The sequence below is a fragment of the Balaenoptera physalus genome (genome assembly GCF_965194825.1).
Source record: "Balaenoptera physalus genome assembly, chromosome: 4".
NCBI classification, from domain to species: domain Eukaryota; kingdom Metazoa; phylum Chordata; class Mammalia; order Artiodactyla; family Balaenopteridae; genus Balaenoptera; species Balaenoptera physalus.
Window position 1 is genome coordinate 143830124 of NC_138891.1, and position 23094 is coordinate 143853217.

At 56.2% G+C, this 23094-nt stretch overlaps 1 protein-coding gene across 5 annotated transcripts in view; it reads right to left on the reverse strand.

The window, feature by feature from the left end:
* WDR4 (WDR4 tRNA N7-guanosine methyltransferase non-catalytic subunit) overlaps positions 1–23094 on the reverse strand; it is a 32520-nt gene that overhangs the window by 6562 nt on the left and 2864 nt on the right. Inside the window, exons 3-11 of one of the 5 annotated variants that reach the window (XM_082459809.1) lie at positions 22223–22366; positions 14902–15058; positions 14204–14316; positions 11635–11695; positions 6073–6171; positions 4558–4622; positions 3630–3813; positions 2850–2919; positions 1626–1960 (exon numbers count right to left, since the gene is read on the reverse strand). In XM_082459809.1, the coding sequence (XP_082315935.1) occupies positions 1764–1960; positions 2850–2919; positions 3630–3813; positions 4558–4622; positions 6073–6171; positions 11635–11695; positions 14204–14316; positions 14902–15058; positions 22223–22366 (1090 nt within the window). In that variant the 3' untranslated portion in view covers positions 1626–1763. Of the gene's footprint in view, positions 1–932; positions 1961–2849; positions 2920–3629; positions 3814–4557; positions 4623–6072; positions 6172–11634; positions 11696–14203; positions 14317–14901; positions 15059–22222; positions 22367–23094 lie in introns of those variants that run through there. The other 4 variants (XM_082459810.1, XM_082459813.1, XM_082459812.1 and 1 more) reach the window with 4 other exon arrangements.

Below are 23094 nucleotides of genomic sequence, written 5' to 3' on the forward strand. Positions count from 1 at the left end.
GTGCAAGAGGCCAGCCTCACACGCCCCTCAGCGCCGCCCCTGCTGCCCGGAGCTGGGACACCAGGGTTCCAGAGGCCTGCTCCCCTACCTGCCCTCAGGGACCACATGGAACGCGGTGAAATTAACCAGTTCACTTAGAACACTGAACAGACTTGAGAGAGATTGCATTAGGGACTGACAAGGCTCTCTGTAGAGGGCCAGATAATCAAGGTTGTAGACTGTGCAGGCCATCTGGTCTCCGTGGCAACCATCCCACCCTGCTGCTGCAGCCCCAAAGCCGACACCGAACACCCCCAATCGAGCAGGCGTGGGCGTGTCCCAGCAAAATTTTATTTATGGACACTCACATATCTCGAAATATTTTGCTTTTGACTTTTTTCAACCCTTTAAAAATGTAAAAACTATGCTTAGCTCACAGACCACAGAAAACTGGTCAACGGGCGGCATATGGCCCGTGAGCCCGTTTGCTGACCCCTATCTTAGACCAAGACGCCAACAAGAACAAACCTAAATTGCTCCTAAAACCAAGAATTCAGAGCCGACTACTAACGAAAACCCTTCCTGTGCCCAATGCAGAGCTAACGAGGTCAGGCTCCCCCTCCAGGACCATGGCCAGGGCACCCCACTCCGCCCTGGGGACCCCATTCCATCCCAGGCACACCCCCTCTGCTCTCCTTTGCCCGAGACAGCCCCCAGTCTGGGCAGGTCCTGATGTCCCTTGTGGGAAGTTACCCTGGGCAGTTCACAAACAGCATTGTTTTCAGATCGATGTTTAAAGTAAAATAAGGCACTTAGGGAAAGTCTGAAGCTTTCCAGCTTTTGATACACAAAATGGTTTGTGTCCAAGTACCCTGTGAAACCCCACACCAAAGAAATGTTTTCCTTCAAATCAAAAAGCAAACGTTTCAGTCGGAAACAGCACACTCATCAAACATGGTTCTGCTCAATATATTTCGAGATTAGCTCCATGTGTTGCTGCTAAAATTTCTAGAAGCTGCAAAAAAGCTCATCTTTATTGATCAGTAATTAGAATTCAGCCGACCCTCCTGCCTGCAGCACGTGCACAAAGTTCATCCCGAAATCAAACAGACACAACGTCACCCGTCACTTCCCTGCGGAGTAAGTGTGCAGCCGGGCTTCTCTGTCCTCACGCGTCGCGGCCAAGCCCGTCTCCACCAGCCCGGCGATGAGCTCTCCGCACCCCGAGGGGCCTGAGCACCGGAGCCAGCGCTGCCCAGGGAACTGAGGACTTAACTCCCCTCAGGTTTACGGCCCCCGAGGCGCGCAGCCGCCTACTGGACAGCGTAGTGGACCATCGAGAAGGGCGAGGGGACTGGAGAAAAGCGCAGGTGTGCACCGCGCTGCTGGAAAGACGTCCGTCCGCTTCCAGGCTCCCCTAGAGGAAGCCACGGGGACGAGCGGGAAAGGACAGCGCCACAACTGCAGGGTGACGTGCCCTCCAGCGTGAAGGGAAGGGGCTCGGAGGCACTTACTGCTCAGGCATGGCGGCTAACACGCTGCATGGCCTCCCTCCAGCCAGAGGGCTCTGCTCAGCGACAGAATGTTCTAGAGCCCAGGGTCCCGTCCAGCTAGCCGGCAGGGCCCCAGGTGTCCGCGGAGTCGGGATGGACCTCGCCGCCCCCCAGCCCGAGTCGGGAATGAGGTCCCCTTTGCCTGCGTCAGGGCGCTGCGGGCAGGAGGGGCGAGTACAGCGTCCCGCCGCCCGAGGCTGCGAGCATCCCCGAGGGGCATCCCGAGCCGAGCTAGGACGAGCAGCTCCGTGGTGCGCGCCCCGCCTTCATCCTCTTGGTCTGCCCGCTGGACCCGCGCGGCGGCCCCCCGCGTCGCTTCCTCTCCAGCTGCCGCTGCAGCCGCTCTTCCTTCTTCTTCAGGTAATTGGTCATGTTGTCGCAGGTGGCCTTGTAGAGGCTGCTGAAGCCCCCGTCCGTGCCAGCAGGGCCTGTGCGGAACAAGAATGGGTGCCAGCGTGCCACAGGAGCGCAGGGGCTCTGCTTCCAGCGGGGGACGTGGTGGGCCGCAGGGACCCTCCTGTGACACTGACCACCCGGCTCTCCGTGGACCTGCGGCGCCTCCTCTGGCATGGCCCCAAGGATTCCCACCTCCTGGTGGCCACGGCTGGCTGCACCGAGGACTCGCTTCTAACAGGACACGCGAAGCCCGGGGTCCCCGGGAGGCCAGGTGCAGAGGCTGTGGCTGCGTGCTGTCGGCACCGTGCCCCTGCTCCTCTGCGCTGGGGACTGGGGTGTCCTCCAGCCAACAGCCAGCGGGGACCTGAAATCTGCCAACCACCGAGTGGCCCGGACGCAGACCCCGCAGGGCCCACAGAAACAGTGGGACGTGCGGGCCGCTCTAGCGTCTGTACACACCGAAGCTGCGTTTGTGTCCCCAGAGCTCGGAGGACCCAGACCTCCATTCGGACGGTGGTTTGTCTTCCCAAGAAGTCTTCTGAGCAATGATTTCTTTATTCGAGTGAAGGCACCTGAGTTCCAGGGCTGAGTTAAAAGCATCCCCCAGACACAGCCAGAAGCTGCGTCCCAAGAGCCTGCCTTCTGCCAATACAAATGGAGGGGCTCTCGGCACCTGACTCTCCTCTAAGGGAACCAAGGGCGCGGCCCACCGTGGCCCTGCAGCCAACCAGGCCCCGGCTCACAGCAGCTCTGCTGTCCTGACGCGGACGCGGACGCGGACACACACACCGCACCCACCACAGGCCCTGCACCCTCACCCACAGGGACGGCTCCCTGCTGCGTTCCGCGCTCTGGAACCTGCCTCCGCCCGCACCCACGGCTGCACATGGCCCTGCCAAGCAGGCCAGGGCGGGTCCTCACCTTCCAACATGGCCCAGTTCTCGCGAAGGTGAGCACAGACCCTCTGCGGCGCAGCAGCTGCGGGAACAGACTGAGAAGACGAACGGAAAACCTTTATCGGAAAGAGGCCGGTGGGCAGTGGTGAGGCCTGCGCTCACAGGAGGCGGCAAGGCCGCTCTCCCCGGTCCATCAGGCACGGCAGCGGCCTCGGCTCGCCACGCGGGACTCCGTCCAAGGTGTCTGCAACCTGGCAGGCACCAGCTGGCGGCATCGCTCACTGCTGGCTTTCAGAGAAAGACACCCGAGCGAGCTGTCGGGCAGCTCTGAGCACTCGTCAAGGCCGTGCAAGTTTGCAAAGGGCTCTGCGGGTGTCACCTGCTTCTCCCCATGGCACCTTAGACACAGGACAGGCGGGAGGTGACATCCCTGCTTTACGCACAGGCTCACCCAGGCCACCTGCAAGGAGGGGCCCCCTCACTGTCCAGCGGGACCACTGCCCCAGCGCAAGGCTGTGCTGAGGCTGCAAATGTTAAGGATACACACCCAGGGCTCACCAACTGTGGGCTTTTCTCCTAAAAAGACGTGCCAGCAGAACAATCACAGGCTTCTAACAGGACATGCGACATACCAATGACAACAATTCGCCCCCGAGACACCCGTGCAGGCACCATGACACTGAAGAACCCGGCCAGGCACCCAGCTCCCTGCACCCACGCCGCAAGCCCTGTGGCCGCTGCCCCCCGAGGACACAGCCGCTGGCACGGGCGTGATCGACGGAAACAGCGGGGCCGCCCATCTCACCTGCCACTGGCCGCCCACAGGCCTGCAGAGCACGAGGGGGGCCTCCCGGCAGTCCTGCAGAACCCACAGCCCCTGGGTCTCCTCAAAGGCGGCGTCCCACACTCTGTGCTGGAAAGTCAGCTGCTGCTGGAAGACCAGCTGCCGCCGGGGGGCATCCAGCTGGAAGAGGCAGACCGCGGGCAGCCTTCCCAGGGAGAGAGGGGACCATCACGACGGCGCCCACGGGGGCGCTCAGCCCCGGGCCAGCCCCGCCAGCGCCTCAGCTGCAACCTCGGGACGCCCTGAGCCCAGAGCCCCCAGCCAAGCCGCTCCCACTTCCCCGACCCCGGGAACCGTGAGCTAACGAACACTCCAGTCCCGAAGTCCGGGGGCAGCTTACTAGGCAGCAAAGACGAAGCCGTGCGGATGAGACAGCCGCCCCGCCCGCCGAGCAGCGGACGGGACCCCGGGCCTCGCTCAGCCCTCCCCAGCAGGCTTTTTACCCTCCAACCCTGCGTCCTCATTTCCAACACGAGCTCAGCCGCCCACCCCAGGCCTGCTGTCAGGACAAGTGACAATGTGGGAGGCCCCCAAACACCCCCCCGGCATGCAGACAAGGCTCAGGAGGGAACAGCTGAGTGGCCCGTGCTCCCCACACCCACCTCGTCAGCACCGCCAGCCCAACTGGGACTGACTGAGGTGGATTCTACCACAGCCGACCCTTCGTTGGGATTCTATCTGCACAAAAGACCAGCCAGGGGCCACTGCTACCTTCACCCTAGCGGATTAAGATGCAGCGCATAGAAAGGAAGCCACCCAGCCCGCAGCAGCAGGGCTCGTAAAGTGAAGTTCACTGCGGGGAGATGCCAAGCCAACATCACCGTCCAAGCCTCCCGACCCAGGAGACACAGCCCGCCGTTCCCTCCCACACGGGTCCGCTTGGGCTTACCCGTCACACAAGAGCGCCACGCAGTCCTCCTGGCGCCAGTAAGTGATCCTGGACGCAGCAAACCTCTGAAAGGAAAAGCAGCGGCTTCAGAGATGTCAGCCTGTCAGGACCTGATGCCGGGCTGCTCTGTTCAAACTGCGAGCATCGCTGCAGGATGGACGGTCCCCACGTGTGGCCCATGACAGGCAAAGAGAAGACACTGCAGGACTCTCTGGACACCAGTGAGGGCACAGTTCACAGGGAATTCCGACACACGGGGCAGACGGCAGAGGCCGCTCCGTGGCTCTGGCCCTCCCTCCGGAGCTGTGCCACATCTCCAAGGCCAATGGAATTGCTCAAAAAGGAGGGAGGACAGAGCACACGGGGAGGAAAGAAAGGCGTGCACGTGAGCGTCCACACGTTCCGACAGAGGAAGCAGCCTGGGGTCGGCGCCAGCAGGGGCGGGGGGGACACGGCAGCTCCACGCACAGCTCTCGGGGGCTGCCCTGAATCCTGCACGGAGCTGCTCGTGCTGACCCCCTCCCTCTATGCTCTCTCCTCGCCGTCCAGGGGCGTCAGGGGTGAGGAGGGCGCGGACGGGAAGAAGGCAGAATGAGCAGGCCTCTCTTTGCCGCAGCTCCAACGGGGGCACTGTGGCTGCAGAAACCCAAGGCGGAGGCGTGCACGGGGGCGGCCAGAGCAGCTGGAGGCCACTGACCCGGAGGGCCCTGCAGCCACTGGGCTGGGTGGCCTCAGCCCTGGGGTCCTGGGGCTCTGACCCACGTCAGGCCTACCTGCCCACGTGCTACAGAGAGGTCTCGGGGTGGACGAGAGAACCGAGAAGCCAAGGACGAGGCAGGAGAGCCCTTCAGTTCAGGCCCAGGTCTCGTTAGACAGGCGGCAAAGCGCCGTGCCATGGGCTGCCACCCTGGTCATCATGACCCCAGCCCCCAGGCCAGCTCTGCAGGCCCGGGAAATGCGTGAGCAGACCCTCCCTCCCCACCAGGCCCAGCTGGGCCTCTGGAAGCTGCCAGAACCATCCACGTGTGACCAGCTGGACCCCAGCCAAACAGGGCACCAGCCCGGGAGCATCAGAGCGAAGAACCCCAAGCTCCTGAAAAGCAGCCCACACCTTCTCCCCTGCAGATCCCCTGACAGCTGAAGGCCCAGGTGACCTGACCTGGGGATGCACTGGCCAGTGCGCCATCCTGAGGACATGAGGTTGACCCACGATGGACAGAGGTAGGGAACCCTGGGCATGCTCAGCTCCCTGACAGGCACCACTATTTTTTCCATTTCCAAGCAGGATTAGAGGCCTTTCTGTAAATTAGTGGTTTGAATGCAAACATGGTAAGATATAAATTTTTTCCCATTTACATGACTAGGTGCCTTCAGAATTTGAAATACACGATTCCTCTCAAGCTGGAAGAAGTTTGCATTGACAGGAAAAAAACTTTTCCAACGTAAAACGAATTTTTTCCACAGGATCCATGACTGGAGAGACGCCCTATAAACCAGAGACAAACGTGAGGTTACCTTGTCGCTCCAGGGCTCCGTTGGCTCCTGCAGGCTGGGCAGGTGACAACAATGCAACTCGCGGCCGCTTCTGTATTGCCAGAGCCTCAGGGTGCGGTCCTGCACACACCAAGGACGGGTCAGCACCCAATGAGGCATCCAGGCTTCACCGGGTAGTGGGAATAACTCAGCGATGGCCACTGCGCCTCTCTCCCAGCTAAAGGCTCTTTGCTTAGTAACAACTGTGCAAAGAGTCGCACAAACCAATAAGTAAACATGGGTGACCCCACATAGCCAAATGGGCAAGGACACAAGACACCCTGTCACGTGCCGGAGGTCAAAGACAACACCTGCTATGCTCGGGCTGGGAGTGAACACACACGCATGCACTCACATACACACGGACCCATCAATGAGCATGCATTCGCACAAGGAGAAACACATGGGGTTAATGAGCATGTGACAACTGTCCACATCACTGTTTAAGAATGCATGAAAAGAGGACATCCGTTTTTTACCCATGAGAGTGTCAACTGGCATGGCCTTGATGTGTGCTCCAAAAATAACATAAATGCAAAAAAAGGAGGGTTTATCAGGAACAAGACAAGGATGCCCACTTTGGCCACTTTTATTGAACACAGTAATGGCAGTCCTAGCCACAGCAATCAGACAAGAAAAAGAAAAGGAATCCAAATTGGAAAAGAAGTAAAACTGTTACTGTTTGCAGATGATGTGATTTTATATATAGAAAAGACTCCACCAAAAGACTACTAGAAATAATAAATAAGTAAAGTTGCAGGGTACACAATGTAGAAAAATCTGCTGTGCTTCTACACACTAACAACAGACTAAAAGAAAGGAAAATTAAGAAAGCAACCCCACTTACAATTTATTTAGGAATAAATTTAACCAAGGAGATGAAAGATGTGTACTCAGAAAAGTATAAGACATTGTAGAAAGAAACTGAAAACACAAACAAATGGAAAGATATTCCTGCTCATGGATTAGAAGAATTAACATTGTTAAAATGTGCATCATTAACTAAAACAATTGAAGACTCAGTCCAATCACTATCAAAATCCCAACAACATGTTTCAAACATAAGACAAAAAAATCCTAAAATTTATATGAAAACACAAAAGACCCTGAATAGCCAAAGCAATCTTGAGAAAGAATAACAAAGCTAGAGCGTATCACGCTCCCTGATTTCAAACTATACTGCAAAGCTACAATAATCAAAATGGCATGGTATTGGCAGAAACACACACACACACACAGGTCAATGGAACAGAATTGAGAGCCCAGAAATAAACCCATGCACATATGGACAATTTACAACAAGGGAGTAAAGAACATACAACAGAGAAAGGACAGTCTCTTCAATAAATGGTGTGGGGTAAACTGAACAGCCATATGCAAAAAAAATAAAACTGGACCACAATCTCAAACCATACACAAAAATGAACTTAAAATGGTTTAAAGACCTACACGTAAGACCTGAAACCATAAGACTCCTAGAAGAAAACACAGGCAGTACGCTCTTTGATGCTGGTCTTAGCAATATCTTTCTGAATATATCTCCTCAGGCAAAGGAAATAAAAGCAAAAATAAACAAATGGAACTATTTCAATCTAAAAAGCTTCTACACAGCGAGAGAAATGATCAACAAAACAAAAGGACAATCAACCAAATGGGAGAAGATATTTCCAAATCATATATCTGATAAGTGGTTAAAAACCAAAACAGATAAGGAACTGCTACAACTCGACAACAAAAAACCTTTAAAAATGGGCAGAGGAAAAAAAAAAAAAAAGGGGGCAGAGACTATTAATAGACATTTTTCTAAAGACATACAGATGGCCAACATGCACATGAAAAGGTGCTCAACATCACTAATCATCAGGGAAATGCAAATCAAAACCACAATGAGGTATCACCCCACATCTGCCAGAATGGCTACTACCAAAAAGACAACAAATGACAAATGTTGGCGAGGATGTAGAGAAAAGGGAACCCCCGTGCACTGTTGGTGGGAATGTAAACTGGTGCAGCCACTGTGGAAAACAGTATGGAGGTTCCTCAAAAAATTAAAAATAGAGCTACCATATGATCCAGCAATTCCACCCGAGAAGAAAACAAAAACACTAATTTGAAAAGATATACGCACCCTTCTGTTCACTGCCACATTATTTGCAATAGCCAAGATCTGGAAGCAACCAAAGTGCCCATCAACAGAAGAATGTGGTACACACACACACACACACACACACACACAATACATTACTCAGCCATAAAAAAGAATGAAATCTCGCCATTTGCAGCAACATGGATGGACCTGGAGGGTATTACGCTCAGTGAAATAAGTCAGATGGAGAAAGACAACTACCATATGATTTCACTCATACGTGGAATATAAAAAGTAAACCAACGAAACAAAAAGAAACATGCAGATACAAAGAACAGAGTAGTGGTTGCCAGAGGGGAAGGGGTGGGGGGAGGGCAAGATGAGTGAAGGGGGTCAACTGTACTGCATTGTGACGCATGGAGACTAAACTCTTGGTGATGAGCACACTGTAATGTATGAAGAAGTCAAAATGCAATGTCGTCCATGTGAAACTTACACGTCATAAACCAACGTTACCGCGGTAATATACAAAAGAGGAGAGGGTCATATTAAGAAACGTTCGCTACAACACTCATTAGGACGGCAGGAAACAGAACCCCACGTCTACGGAGAAGGACCAGACAGTGAGTGAAACGGAGCAGGGTCAGGGTCCACGCCAGCATCCGCCTCAGAAAAACCCCTCCTGTGAGTGCGATCCCTTTACTAAAACCAGACATGCACAGGCCACGGCCACCTGCGGAGCAAATACGAAGTCCAATGAGAAGAACCTCTGTGTGATTTAAATGACCAAGCGAGAAAGAGGAAAATTAACTTCCCCCGAATGGTTAAGGCAGGAATCTCCGGATGCTGGGATGTGAGCATGAATGTCTTGCCGTGACTATGGCTGATAAACAGGGAGACGAACGCACGTCTACAGGTGTCCCCACTCGCCCCTAGTCCCCCCAGGCGACAAGGGGTGTTTTAGAGCAGAGCCCTCCAGGACAAAGACAATCACGGGTAGATGCAGACAGAACCCAGCTGCTGGGGACAGACGACGCGAACAAGAGGCCTTGGTCTCGGGGATGCTGGGACACATGTAGAGAAGAGACACGGGGCCCCTCCCCACAAAGGGTGAAGATGGGAAACCAAACCCCACCCCCATGAGAAAAGGAGGACTGACTGACCCAGGAGGGCTCCCACAAGGATGCAGCCGGGTGCCCGAGTCTGACACCTGGGCTCGCAAACCCAGCCCCAATGCCATAAGCGGACAGACGGACCACCAGACATCGAGGAAAACCTCCAGCTGGAAAGGCGGGAGACACACAGGGAGAAAAGGAAACCCACACAGGAAAATCCCTAAAAAAAAACACACGTCACACCACCTCAAGGAGATCCAAAGTCTGCATTAGGATGCAAGAATGGGGGCTATGAAGAAAGAACATTCCAAGGACGAGAAAGAGCCTTGAAAAGTAGAAATCACGGCAGAAATTAACATTCCCACAGAAGGCTGGAAAATAAAGTTGAGAAAATCTCCCCCAAAGCAGAACAGGGAGCAGGAACATGAGAGAAAAAATATGAAAGGAAAGAATCAGGAGTCAGACAGCGGGTCAAACATCCAACTGCACAAATCCCAGGAAGAGTGAGGTGGGGACGGCTCCAGGGGGAGGGAACCTAAGAAAACTCCCAGGTCTGTGGACCTGAAGACTCAGAATGGAAAGAGCCACTGACTGTGCAGCTAATTTCAGGGCCCCCATGACACCCCCGCCCTGCTCCATCATTCTTCAGAGCACGGGGTGAGAAGGCCCCCAAAAAACGGCCAGAGAGAAGGGCGATCAGACCCCACATAAAGGACTCAGACTTCTCAAAAGAAAAAGCGGGCAGAAAACCAAGCAAACTAAAAACCAGAGAAAAGCCTGGAGCAACGGCTTGACAATCTGCAGGGAAACATCTGACTGCGCATCGTACACCTGCCTGATAACCGAGTGCTGGGGGCGGGAGAAGGGCACCTCCCGAAAGGCAGGCTCCTAACCACCCTCCCTGCACCTTCAGAAAGCCGCCCCATGATGTGTGCCCCAAACAAGGTCGGGGGCACCTTCAGGAGACAAAGAGCCCACCAGCGAAGAGGGAGGGGATGCAGGCAGGAAACTGCTGCTTCCCATGCAGATGGCAGCAGCTGACAGGAGGAAACTGCTCATGCTTGTTTCTTGATGACTCGTGTCGTTTGGAAACACGGGCCATCAAGAGGACGCAGCTGAAGGCTCCCAGGGCCTGCCTTGGAGGCCACAGGGGGGTGGAGTGCTAGTTTCCACTCTAAGCCTTACAGCAGCATCTGACTCTTTAAATAAACATACAATCTGCACTTCACAGCGTGCAGGGCACGCAGCACACCACGCCCCGGCCGGGTGGCCCGTGAGGAGGTAGGACGGCAATGGGATGGGGCACCCAGCACGGCCAGCGCCAGCCCTACTGCATTTCTGTAAAAAGGAGTAGAAGCAAAACGCTGGACTTGACAAAGCTAACTGGTAAGACTAAAGGTGGTCACTACGCTTTTCTGTATGGCTGAGTATTTTTTTTTATTGTAAAAGAGGCTTACAGCAGAATTCACAGAAACTGGCTATCTCTGGGAACTCCAGCACGTTTATTTTCTTCTCTTTACTTTCACAAGTCACTTTCAAGAACAGGACAAGAGAACGGAAAAGTAAAAACCTGTGAGAAACCACACTTGGTGAAGGAAATGGGACGTGGCCACCGCCTAGAAGGCCTGCCTGTCAGGAGTCCATGAGGCCCCCAGCCCACCCCAGGCCCCTGAGTTGCATAAAAAGCTAAAGGGTGGAAAGACAGAGATAAAGGGCTGTGGGCAGAGCTTCTGAAAAGAAAAGAAGAATCAGAGCCAATTAGGAACTCAAAACCTGCACTTCAGCAAAAGTGCTGCTTGATGGTCCTTCTAAAGAGTATTCCTTAGAGGAAGGTGCCACTAGTCAGTCAGCTGTTAAGGCTGCCGGCTCCTGACAGAGCTGCCGTACGTACTGATCAAACTTCCACCAAGGCCAAGTGCCTGGCCCCTCTCCACGCACTCACACAGGGGCGGGTCCGGGAGAAGGGCTGAGAGCAGCAGCGACGGGGAGGGGGCGAACCAGGTCCCTCTGGGATTCGGAAAGAGCCGTCTACCAACCGTGTTAACGAGGTCACGGTGCTGTAAGGACCCCTCAGACCGGAGTCCCTGCACACCGGTTCCGGCTCAGCGCTCGCACACGCACTCACACGCACAGCCCTGGAGCAGGGAGCGGGCCGGCCAGCTCTACCCTGCGGCCCACAAGCACCACCTAGTGGACGGCCACCCAGGAAAGGCACGTGCTGACCTCCCGACCACACTGGGAACAAAAAACAGGCTGCTGACTGACAGGTACTCCCCCAGGCGAGGCTCCAGGCTGCGTCCCCACCAAGGGGAGCGGGGCGCGCGTGGGGAGTGGAGCACTTACCCCGGAGGAGGACAAGAGCAGCTCAGGGTGGTCGGGCACCACGAAGATGCGACTCACAAACCTACAGGTGGAGAGAAGCAGAGGGTGAGCCGGGCTGCTGTGACTCTGCCCCGCCCGTGTCACCTCGGACCCTGACCCCAACAGCAGCCTAGAGGAGTAGCGTGACTGCGTGGGGAGCACGCCCTGTCACTCGGGCCCAGAGGCACTCCCCGGCCGCGCCTGCCAGGAAGGCCCCAGCGGGTCTGCCCTGCTCGGGAGCTGCCCCAGCACGCACGGGGTCTGTGACAGCAGGGTGGCCTGCGAGCAGGGCGGGGTGGAAGGGGAGCGGCACCACTGACCGCAGCCAGAGCCACACCCATCGAGCCTCACCGGAGCAACCCAGCTCCCCCCAGAAAGCAGCCTCGGGGCTGCAGGCACACACCCGCATCTCTAACGCGCTCACTAGCTCACGGGCGCCTGGGGACCCCTGGGGAGGTGGGGACCCCTGGGAGGGGGGCCCCCGTGGCTCCCTCGCCTCCACCGGTTCCCATCCCAGCCACCTGGAGCTTCACCCCGGCCTGGGCCCCGTCCTGGCTGCAGCCACCCTCCCTCCCCAGGACAGCCTTCCCCGAAGGCCCTCAAAAAGGAACAAGTACACGCTGCAGGGTGAATGCAGCCAGTGTCCCCCGCAATGGCACGTCCACGACAGCGGGTACGAGCCACCTCGATGTCTCTACAGGAAAGGAGTGGAAACCAGTTTCCAGGGCCTTCACCAAGACTCTTAAAGAGCAATGATTGGTCATTTATTCGCCGAAATATCCACTGAGCACCTCGTGCCAGGCGCTGTGCTGAGGGCTGCAGACAGCAGTGAGCAAACCCGACAAAGACTCCCCCCCCCAAGTCTAGGACTCGGGGGGAAACAGGCCATAGGAGACCCTGGGTGTCAGCGGAGGCTCAGAACGGCCCATCCAACAGAAACACGGCCCCAGCCATGATGTGAGTCACGAAGGGCATTTTACATTTGCTGATAACCGCGATAAAGAGGTAAATAGACTCAGATGAGACTAATTTTAATACTATGTTTTGACTTAACTCAATATACCCAAAATGTTACCATCTCAACCTGCAATCAATATAACAAATAATGAGCTATTTTTACATTGTTTTTTCACACTGTCTCTGGAATCAGGTGTTTTACGCTAACTACTGACACATCTCACTTGAGACCTGGTGGCTCATGGCTCTGAACTGGCCGCACAGGCTGAGAAGCCCAGCAGGGAGGGCCTGGGGTGGGGGGGGGTGCTTCCTGAGAGGGCAGGTGGCATCGGGCAGAAAGCTGAGTGATGGAGGGCACTGAGCCGCATGGGCAAGAGCTTGCCCGGTGGAGAGAACGGCAGATGCAAAGGCCCCGAGGCACAGTGTGCCCAGTGGGGTGGGGAGCAGCAAAGACCCCCGAGAGACGGCAACGGGGCGGGGGCTGGCAGGTCACAGGAACCCTGCTCGCAGGATTACTAGACAACTGAATAAAAGCTAAAACAACGCTATCATGACGTACAAACCCAGCAACCATCGACCTTTAAGGTCAACGTTTACATTCCATTCAAAAACCAGGAAACAGGAGCAACATCAGAATTGAATTAAATCCCTCCAATTCTTCCCCTGCCTCAAATAACGTAGTTTAAAACACTTCAGCCAGTTAAACTAAGTGCTTTTCCTTCCTGCAAACTGTAATCAGCCTTTTGCCTCAGGAGAGCGACATTCTTCAGAAACGCCACCCTCACATAACATCAAACTTCACTTACTAAACGAGCGCTCACCTGCCAGAAGACAGATCGCAGAGCAACGCCACCCGCCTGGACGACTTAAATTACTGAAGCACGTTCCTCGTCCCCCGACACACACCCCACTGACCTCTGACTACTGCCAGGCGCTGATGGGCATCTACGCTGGCCTGCAGTGACCACGAACTGGGGACTGAGACCTCGGTGCCACCAAGAAAACCTCTGGGAAATAGATTCTGAATAGGGAAGGAGGTTCTGAAGGTTCTGAAGCCCTGGGATCAGGGGGTGAGCTAGACCGGGGCCTCATGAGGAAGCAAACCGATGCAGGCCAGGCCACCCAGGCTGGTCCCCTCCTCCCAGGAGGCACCTCTCGCTTCACGACCAGCTTCCCCAGCTGAAGGGTCCGCCTGCATTTCAAACCTGAGCCTCGCTCTGTGGAGGGTGAGGGACTCACTGGGTGCGGGGATGGGGGACACTCACTCGGTGGGGGGACGGGGACAGGGGACATGGTGTGGGGACACGGGACACTCACTAGGTGGGGGGACGGGGACGGGGGACACTCACTAGTTGGGGCGACGGGGACAGGGGACACGGTGCGGGGACGGGGACACTCACTAGGTGGGGGATGGGGACAAGGGACACGGTGCGGGGACAGGGGACACTCACTAGGTGGGGGGACGGGGATGGGGGACACTCAGTGCAGGGATGGGGACGGGGGACACTCACTAGTTGGGGCGATGGGGACAGGGGACACGGTGCGGGGACGGGGACACTCACTCGGTGCGGGGACAGGGACGGGGGACACTCACTCGGTGTGCCCAAGGCAGAAGGACTCGATGTTGTGTGGAGCCGCGGCCCAGCTCACTCGGATTTTCTCGTCCCGGTCGGCAGTGAGGACATAGCGGTCGTCGGGACTCACGGCCTGTGCACGAGGGTTAGAAGGGGCTGGTCAGCACGGCCGGCTCCCCCCGCCACCCCAGGCCTCAGCTCAGGTGTCCCCCGAGGGCCACAGCTGCCCCACACCTCCTGCTCCCGCCCCAACCAGGCCACGCCCACTCCCGTCTCCGGCACCTGGTCACCTTCCTCTCCTTCCTGTCACGTGTCCCCATGTCCAGCCCGCCACTGAGTCCTGGTGATCTGTCCTTCACGACCCCCCCGGTTCCTGTGTGCCCCTGCAGGGTCCCACCCCGCCCGCCGCCCGTGGCCGCAGCCCGGCCCTCGTGGGCCTCTCGGGGCCTCTGGGGGGGGGCAGCTCCTGGCTCGGGGGCTCGGAGGACGCCTGCTCTTTCCACACCCCTCCCTCTCGTCTCCCCGACCTGGGCCTCCCCCACATCTAGACCACCCAGCTGCCCCTAACTTGACCGTCCTCCTTCAGCCTGCTGCCAGCTTCACCTCTGAAATTGGGGCCCTGCCCACAGCGCAGCCCAAACCCGCCCCCCTGGCACACAGGCCGCCCCCTCCTCGTCCCGAGCCGGACTGTAGCCAATGAAGCACGTCGCCCACGTACCACATCCAGCAGCATCGACAGGTGTCCCAGTTCAAGCTTGCCGCTCCCGTGCGGCTCCAGCACCGAAAAGGAATAAACGTCCCCAGACTTGTCTGCTACCAGAACCTTCTCCTCAGAGGCCGTGAAGGTCAGGGCTGTGCACCTCCTCACCACAGACCTACAAGGCCAGAGACGCCCACGGTCGGCCTATACGGTCGGCGCTGACCTGCAAGGCTCCCGCCACGTGGCAGTTACCGAAGACGGTGCCAAAAACATAAAGGATGGAAACAGAGCCAATGCCTCAGACAAAACCTACTTTCGCGATATTTTTTCTTTTAAAAATGTGGTAATGGCAGAATTTGGGTGGCGGGTATCTACGTGTCCAACGTGAGACCCGCTCAGCTTGACAGTGTGTTTGAAGGCTGTCGTGATAGAGTGCTGGGGGCGGGGCTCCCTGGGCTCCCTGTGTGTCGGGGGGACGACAGCAGCCAGCTTCCTAGAGGCCAACGCGCTCTGGGCCGCGACCGCAGCTGCGGGGGGCCCTCCTGCCCCCGCGGCTTCCCGTCCAGGACCCCGCCCTCCGCGCCGCCCACCCACTGCCGGCTCGGCCGCCTGGCCAGGACCCTGCGCGCGCTGCTCGTGCGCACACGGGAGGGCCGGCCCCCTCCGCTGGGGGCACATCACAAATCCACATCCTTGATCCGGAGCCACAAGAGCTGGCACGTCTGCGAGCTGGCTCAGTAATGACGTCAGCCACGAGGAGCGAAACCTCAAGCTGTGGTGACACAGGCCCCATCGCCGGCCTGCTCGCCCCGGGTCGGGGTCAAGCCATTCCCTCCTGTCGCCGTTTTTCATTTTGTTTCTACTGGGACGTCTTCCAGGTAGCAAAACAGGCTCTCCACGACAAGGTACCCGTATTTTTCATTCTACGTTAGAGACAAGCCATAACGCTGCTTTACACACAAATGCCTTCCGTTTATCTACACGCGTGGCCTCTTCACAGAAGGGCCGGTCTCAGCTTTGCTGTCACCCGAGGGCTGGAAGGGGACCCACTGTCCCCGTAAAGAGCTAACGTCCGTGCAGATGACACCCAGCTCACAGCAGCCGGGACTCCAGACTTCCGCCTGAAACGGAAACTGAACGTTACGCCCCCCGCCCCCCACATAGGGCCCATCAGAGCCCTGCCCGCCTCTCGGGAGGGACGAGAGGACAGAGAAGCTAGCGCGAGCCCCTGCTGGGTTCCAGGCGCCGCCACGGGGCTCGGCAGCTGCTGCACGGCCCCCACGCCTCGGTCCGGTGCCGCCCCGCAAGGAGGCGTGAAGCCATGAACGTGGGGAAACAACAAGGAAAGGGAGCCAGACCCCAGGGCGAGACTGATGAGAACTCGCAGCGCGCCCGTCACTTAAACAAACGGCCTGTGCGGCACCAGCACCACAGCCGCACAGCCTAGCGGGCCGACTGAGCACCTGCACGGAGCACAGCCACAGCCTGGGGCACGGAGGGGGGGGCACGACCCGCGGCCACGGCCTGGGGGGAGGAGGGGGAGGCACGGCCTCTTAGGGCGCACCGGCCTAGGACAGTCCTCGGGAAGCAACAGGCTTGCATCCCAATGAGCTCGCCCACCCCAGGAGGAAGTGAGCCCTCCAGAGCCGGCCCCCTCCCCACTGCAGCCCCCGCTTCCCACTCTGCATCTCGCCCCTTTGTCCTCTGCCAGCTGGGGGCTTCCAGCTTCTCAGGCTAAACCCGTCCTGGCAACGATTCCAGGATGTGGCTCAGCTGTGCAGTACGGGTGTAGGAATTGGGAACCGTGGGCATCAGGACACAGGTGGCGGCAGGCCATCGGACAGGACCGTCGGTGGCTGGCCACACCGCCCCAGCAGAACGAGCCCCAGGGGCACCAACCTTCGGCCTCTGCGGGGTCTGGGGCCTCAGCGCTTTCCCTTGCTCCACGGAGGCACCGGGTTCAAGGTCCAGGCCCATCTCCTCAGGCCCCCCCAGGGTGGGTGTGGCCCCCTCCTCCGTGCCAGGGGCAGAGGAAGGGGCCGCTAGAGCGAGCTCTGAGCCGTGAGCAGGTCCCACAGCCGCTCGGGGCCCTGGCCGGTCAAATGTGGATGAACTGGACGTCAGATGTACCAAGGGTGGGTGCTGTTCTGAGGGGGCCCATCAGATCCCAAAGGGGTCTGTGCCCCAAAGGTGAAGAGCTGCCGCACCCCTTCCAGGGTGACATCCACTAGACCAGCATGGGGGGAACCGCCCACTGCATGTCGTCGCCCTGGCGACTTCAACTCACCCTGCTCTCCTGCAAAAGCGTAATCAGAGAGGGAAGGCGCTGAGCTCAGGGTAAACGCACAGGAAAAGGCAACGGGAGACACACGACCCCTGCCCTGAGCTCGCCCCGGCCCAGCCCCTTGGCACCATTATCCGAAGGCTGCAACATGAGGGAGGCCCTGGAGTTGTAATCTGGTTCCTTAACTTCATCCAATCACATCGTGCCTTCCACACCACCTAATGCAAGCATTTCCTACACAAAGTTATTCTGTGGATATCAACTTAAAAGCCAAGAGAACGTACGACTAAAGGGAAAACGCCCAGCACCAAGACCGCTGAGGTCTACGGCCCCGAGTGTTATTGGGTCTCACGTGGAAAGAAGCCCCGACACACGACCTTCCAGAGACAAAACAACACGGCACCTTCCCTTCAGTGCACACCCACAGGCCTCAGGGTGGAGGGACCCAGGCACGGTCACGGGGACCAGGCGTCTGAACACCTGCCCTGCCCCGCACCCGAGAAGGCCTCACCTAAACTCTCGCACTAAGAAGCCCGACGTCACGCAGACCCCCTGCTCCCTCCTCAGACCCTGCACGAGGCAGGACCCTTCTAGAACAGCCAGAGCCCCCCAGAGCCCTGGGCGCTTGCCGTGCCACCCCGGCAGAAGGGCAGGACCTCCGGAACCAGGACCCAGGAGTGCGGCAGGCTGCGTGGACACCCCCATGCCCACGTCCAGAGTGAAATCCCTACCCGCCCGCGGAACGCACACAGAAGTGGCAGTTCACCCGCGTGTCTGCCTTCCAGCAAGTCCAGAGCTGCCACCTACAGAGCAAGAGCAAGCTGGCCGCCAACTCTCCCCACCAGCAGGCCCTGCGCCCGCACCCACGCGTCACAGAAGTGGTCAGTGGGCCTGCGAGGGACCCAGGGGTCAAGAGCCCTAACAGTGGGCACACCCCCTAGGTGAAGAATCACCTTCATCCAAAGAGAGGTCAGGCCCGTGGCCTCACGGCCTGGGAGGAGGTGATCTCGAGGAGGACAAAACAGGTCTCCAGGGGCAGAAACAGATCCCGCGAGGGAACTGGCGCAGGCGGAAGGCAGGTGCCGGGGAGGCAAACGCCGAGTTGGAGGGCCGCGCGGTGTCTCTTGCTGGGATCTCTGGATGATGAGATCCAGGGTGGTCTGTTTTTGTTCCCACTTTGGCCTTTTCTGAGGTTCCCAAATTTTTACATGAACCAAAAAAATTCAAGGGGGAGAATGGAAAAAATTGCTGTGGTAGGAAAGCACACTGCTCCAGGGACCAGACAGGACACCTGCGAACCTGCCCTCAGCTGCCCTCCCGCAGACCCCACAGGGGCAGGTCTGCACACAAGCACGCCCGTGGCAGCTCTGGACGGCGGCCTGGGGGAGCCTGTCGGCCGAGGCTCACCCGAAGTGTCTCGCTCAGCACGCGACGCTATACGGACGGCCGGGTGACAGGACAGCCGCAGTGGATGGACGCGTTTAACACAAATGGGAAAAACCCACGTTCCCCAACCACCCCGCAGGAAAGCACAGGGCGTGAGAAGACAGCTCACAAGATACAAGCAGTTCTTCAGGGTGAGGCTGCTCTCCTCTCTCCTAACAAGGCGAGCACGCAAGGTCCCACTTTTCTTCTCACACAGCCCCAAGTCCAAGGTTAGACGCTACTCAGTGCTGGGGTGTGAGGCGCTGCTCCTGCACTCGGGGGGGGGGGTAAAGGGAAAAGCCCTTGGGAAGACCATTTGTGATAAGCGACATAATTTACAAATACACATCTTCAGACTTGGCGACTCAGTTTTGGCAACTTTTACAGATAAATGAGAAAAATTACGTCTGTATATGATAATACACTGAAGCACTTTTTGGAAGAGCAGAACAAGTGAAAGGCAGGTAAGACATGTCCATGAAGAGGGAGGCCAAGAAAACGACGGGACTGCACGCAGTTGCTGCTCTTCACGAAGTACTGCCCAGCACAGACGTCTCTGCCATCGGCTCCATCGGGTGTACCTCCAACACGCCCTTCAGTCCTGAAGACCCCGAGTCTCCTCTGACCCAGGCCGGATCCCCTGGGTCCTCTGATCATTGCCCGGGTCCCCTCATCAACCTGAGGGTCAGACGCAGATTTACGGATGTCCTTGGAGGGCGATCAGAGCTCTGAAACATCACGCTGAAGGCAGAATCAGTCTGCATGTCCTCAAGGTACGCCGGTGGGCGCACCAGCAGCACGGCCAAACAGCCTTTACTTTAAGAGAAGAATTACTGCCAGATTCCTTTAGATCGTTTGATTTTCATCTTTTGGGGCAAAGCCCCCTTTGAGAATCTGGTGTAAGGTATGGAGACTCCATAGACAAAAGTCAGCAGTCAGGGGCTTCCCTGGTGGCGCAGTGGTTGAGAATCTGCCTGCCAATGCAGGGGACACGGGTTCGAGTCCTGGTCTGGGAGGATACCACATGCCACGGAGCAACTAGGCCCATGAGCCACAATTACTGAGCCTGCGTGTCTGGAGCCTGTGCTCCACAACAAGAGAGGCCGCAGTAGTGAGAAGCCCGCGCACCGCGATGAAGAGTGACCCCCGCTTGCCACAACTAGAGAAAGCCCTCACACAGAAACGAAGACCTAACACAGCCATAAATAAATAAATAAATACTTTAAAAAAAAATCTATTAAAAAAAAAAAAGTCAGCAGTCAGGGTCAAGAAAGGAGATTAACTACTGTTACGGGCTGAACTGTGTCCCCCCACCCCCAGATTCATGCTGGAATCTAAACCACCCCCCAGACTTCAGAATGTGGCTGTATTTGGAAAGACAGCCCTTAGAGAGGTGATTCAGGTGCACCGTGGCTGCTCAGGTGGACCCCGACCCAGCGTGACGGGCATCCTCACAAGAGGAAAACAGCACACAGGGGGGTGACCGCGTGAAGGGACAGCAAGAGGGTGGCCATCTACAGGCCACGCCCAGGAGAAGCCAATCCTGCTGACGCCTTGATCTTGGACCTCAGCCCCCACAACTGTGAGGACTAAATACCTGCGGTTTAAGCTGTGGTGTTCGTCACGGCAGCCCTGGCGGCCTCATCAGCTACCATCACCTGCCATCACTGTCGCGGGCCTGCCCTCCCCGCTCCCTACAGGCTGTGGAAGCAAAACCAAGGCTACCTGCAAGGATCCCTGTGGGGGAGCTCAGGGTCAGAAACCCCAACGTTCCCGGCGATGTTCAACCCTGAACCCCGAAAATACATGACATCGTCTGTGCTCTAAGTGACCCGCTAATGTTCCGGCTATGCTGGCAGGAGGACGCTGCCTCACAGGCCTCTCCGGTTGAGGGTGATGTGAATCCACATCGGCAGGAAGGAGCAGCTCATCATCAATTATCCTGTGGCTATACGGCAACACACATTTAAGAGTCATTTTGGGGCTGGAAACTGTAATTGACTGTGGGCAATAGCTGGAGGGCACGGGTGCAGGGAGATTCCCTGTACATCCTTTTAATTGTCTGTTTTAAGCTTTTAAAACATGAGCATCGGGCTTCCCTGGTGGCGCAGTGGTTGAGAATCTGCCTGCTAATGCAGGGGACACGGGTTCGAGCCCTGGTCTGGGAAGATCCCACATGCCGTGGAGCAACTAGGCCCGTGAGCCACACCTACTGAGCCTGTGCGTCTGGAGCCTGTGCTCCGCAGCAAGAGAGGCCGCGATAGTGAGAGGCCTGCGCACCGCGATGAAGAGTGGCCCCCGCTTGCCAAAACTGGAGAAAGCCCTCGCACAGAAACGAAGACCCAACAAAGCCAAAAATAAATAAATAAATAAACAAATGTGGGGTTAAAAAAAAACCGAAAAATTTCTTAAAAAAAAAAAAAAAACATGAGCATCTATTGCCCATCTAATACACAAAAACATGTATAAGGTAAAAACGAAGTAATGTTACTGGACTTTATTTTTAACCTGACTGGAATCGAGGGCAGAGTGGGTACTCCTTGCTTTTGATGCCACCTGGAATCTGGCTTTTTATCCTTCTCTTAGCAAATAGGATGAGATAAAAATCTTAGAAGTGTAGCTGTCCCAATACAGGTGTGAGTCGGCTACAACAGGAAATTCCTTGACCTTGGCCCTTCAGTAGTTAGAACGTTATAACCGCACACGTTTATCTCTGATTATGAGAGGGCAGTTAAACCCTGCAGCCGCAGGGAGGCGAGGAGGAGGGGAAGGGCCAGCTCTGCTCCAGGTGGGTGTTTCCATCAGTGTCAAGGAACAATCAAAATAAAGCCAGCCTGCACCCTCCGAAGGAAACAGAGAAGGTGCAAGTTAAGAGCGTATCAAAGCCAAAGGACATTTACATCTGCCCCCAGCCGACTGTCAGCATCACCCACCTCCTCTCCAAAGACGAGGAAGCTCTCGGGAAGCGAGCGCTCAGAAAACCGCAGTGCCCGCTCCCTTCGAGGAAATGATGGAGAGAGATGCAGGAGAAGAATAAAAAGTCGGAAGAGCATGCACAGGACTTGGCTGGGTAAGAGGAAACACCTAGGCCCAGTGACGGCTATGTTCTTGCTGAGTTACTGACATCATCTCCCATCAATGCCGAGCCCCCAGCCCTTGAGATCCTCAAGTAAGTGCACCGACTTAAAAACTCACCAAGTTAAAAACGTGGCCCAGGTGCCTTAACTTACACGAAGCCCCCGACACACTCTCAGGGGGCATGCTGGCGTTCTCTATTTCTGCCACCACAAGACTGGAGGAACACTGTTTGGAAAGCACGATGGCACAGTGGCCAGGGGCACAGACTCTGTAGCCAGTGACCAGGACAGGGCCCAGCTGAGCTGAGTAACTGGAACTGCTTCAAAGTTTCCTGAGCAGCGGTGCGGGTGAGAACACCGCCCCGCCCCACTCACGGGCCTGTTATGAGAATTAAATCAGTTAACACAAGTACAGCACTCGAAACAGCTCCTGGCACAGAACTGGTGCTCTGTGTTAGCTTCTTACACTATCGCTACTGTCACTATTGTTATTCGCATGCAAGTGTAAGCCGTGCGTTCAACATCATAACGATTCAATGTTAGCATTTCATACCTGACACTCAGACATTGCCATGGTTTTGTACGGAAAAGAATCAGACGCTTACTGTCATCAGTTAAAGCAAAATAGCTGCCAGACTTGGAGAAGGTGGACGCCAGAATCGTGTCACTCCCCTTATCCACGGGCTGTCCGTCCTCCCTGAGAAAGAGAGGGGACAGGTCAGGCCTTACCTCAGCAAGTGAGACTGCGCCCTCCAGGCCAGCCCTGTGCGTTTATAACGCAATCGGACGCAGAAAATGTGATGAGGTTCACGTAGCCAGAATAGAAAACATATTAAGGGGACATGGGGAGGTTAGAGACCACTCTAATGTTTAAGGAGTAAAGCTAATTAAACAGAAAAGTCTCTCGGCATACACACCAGAATCCCAAGGGCTGAGCTGCAAAGACCCTCAGAGGCCCACTCCCTCAAGGACATGAACTCATCTACAACTAGAGGCAGGGATCAAATCATATTAAGAAAAATAAAGTGGGCCCCAAGCCCGATTCTTCTAAAGAAAACCACCATACAGAATGACCATACTCTGAAAACAAACCTATGGTTACCAGGGGGTAAAGGTGGAGAGGGATAAATTGGGAGATTGGGATTGACATATACACACTACTATACATAAAACAGATAACTAATAAGGACCTATTGTATAGCACAGGGAACTCTACTCAATACTCTGTAATGACCTATATGGGAAAAGAATCTAAAAAAGAGTGGATGTATATATAGATGTATAGCTGATTCACTTTGCTGTACACCTGAAACTAACACAACACTGTAAATCAACTATACCCCAATAAAAATTTTTTTAAAACCATACTCTACTTTTATCTTTCAGTTAGCTAAAATTAATTTCATATACATGCTTTCAATGCAT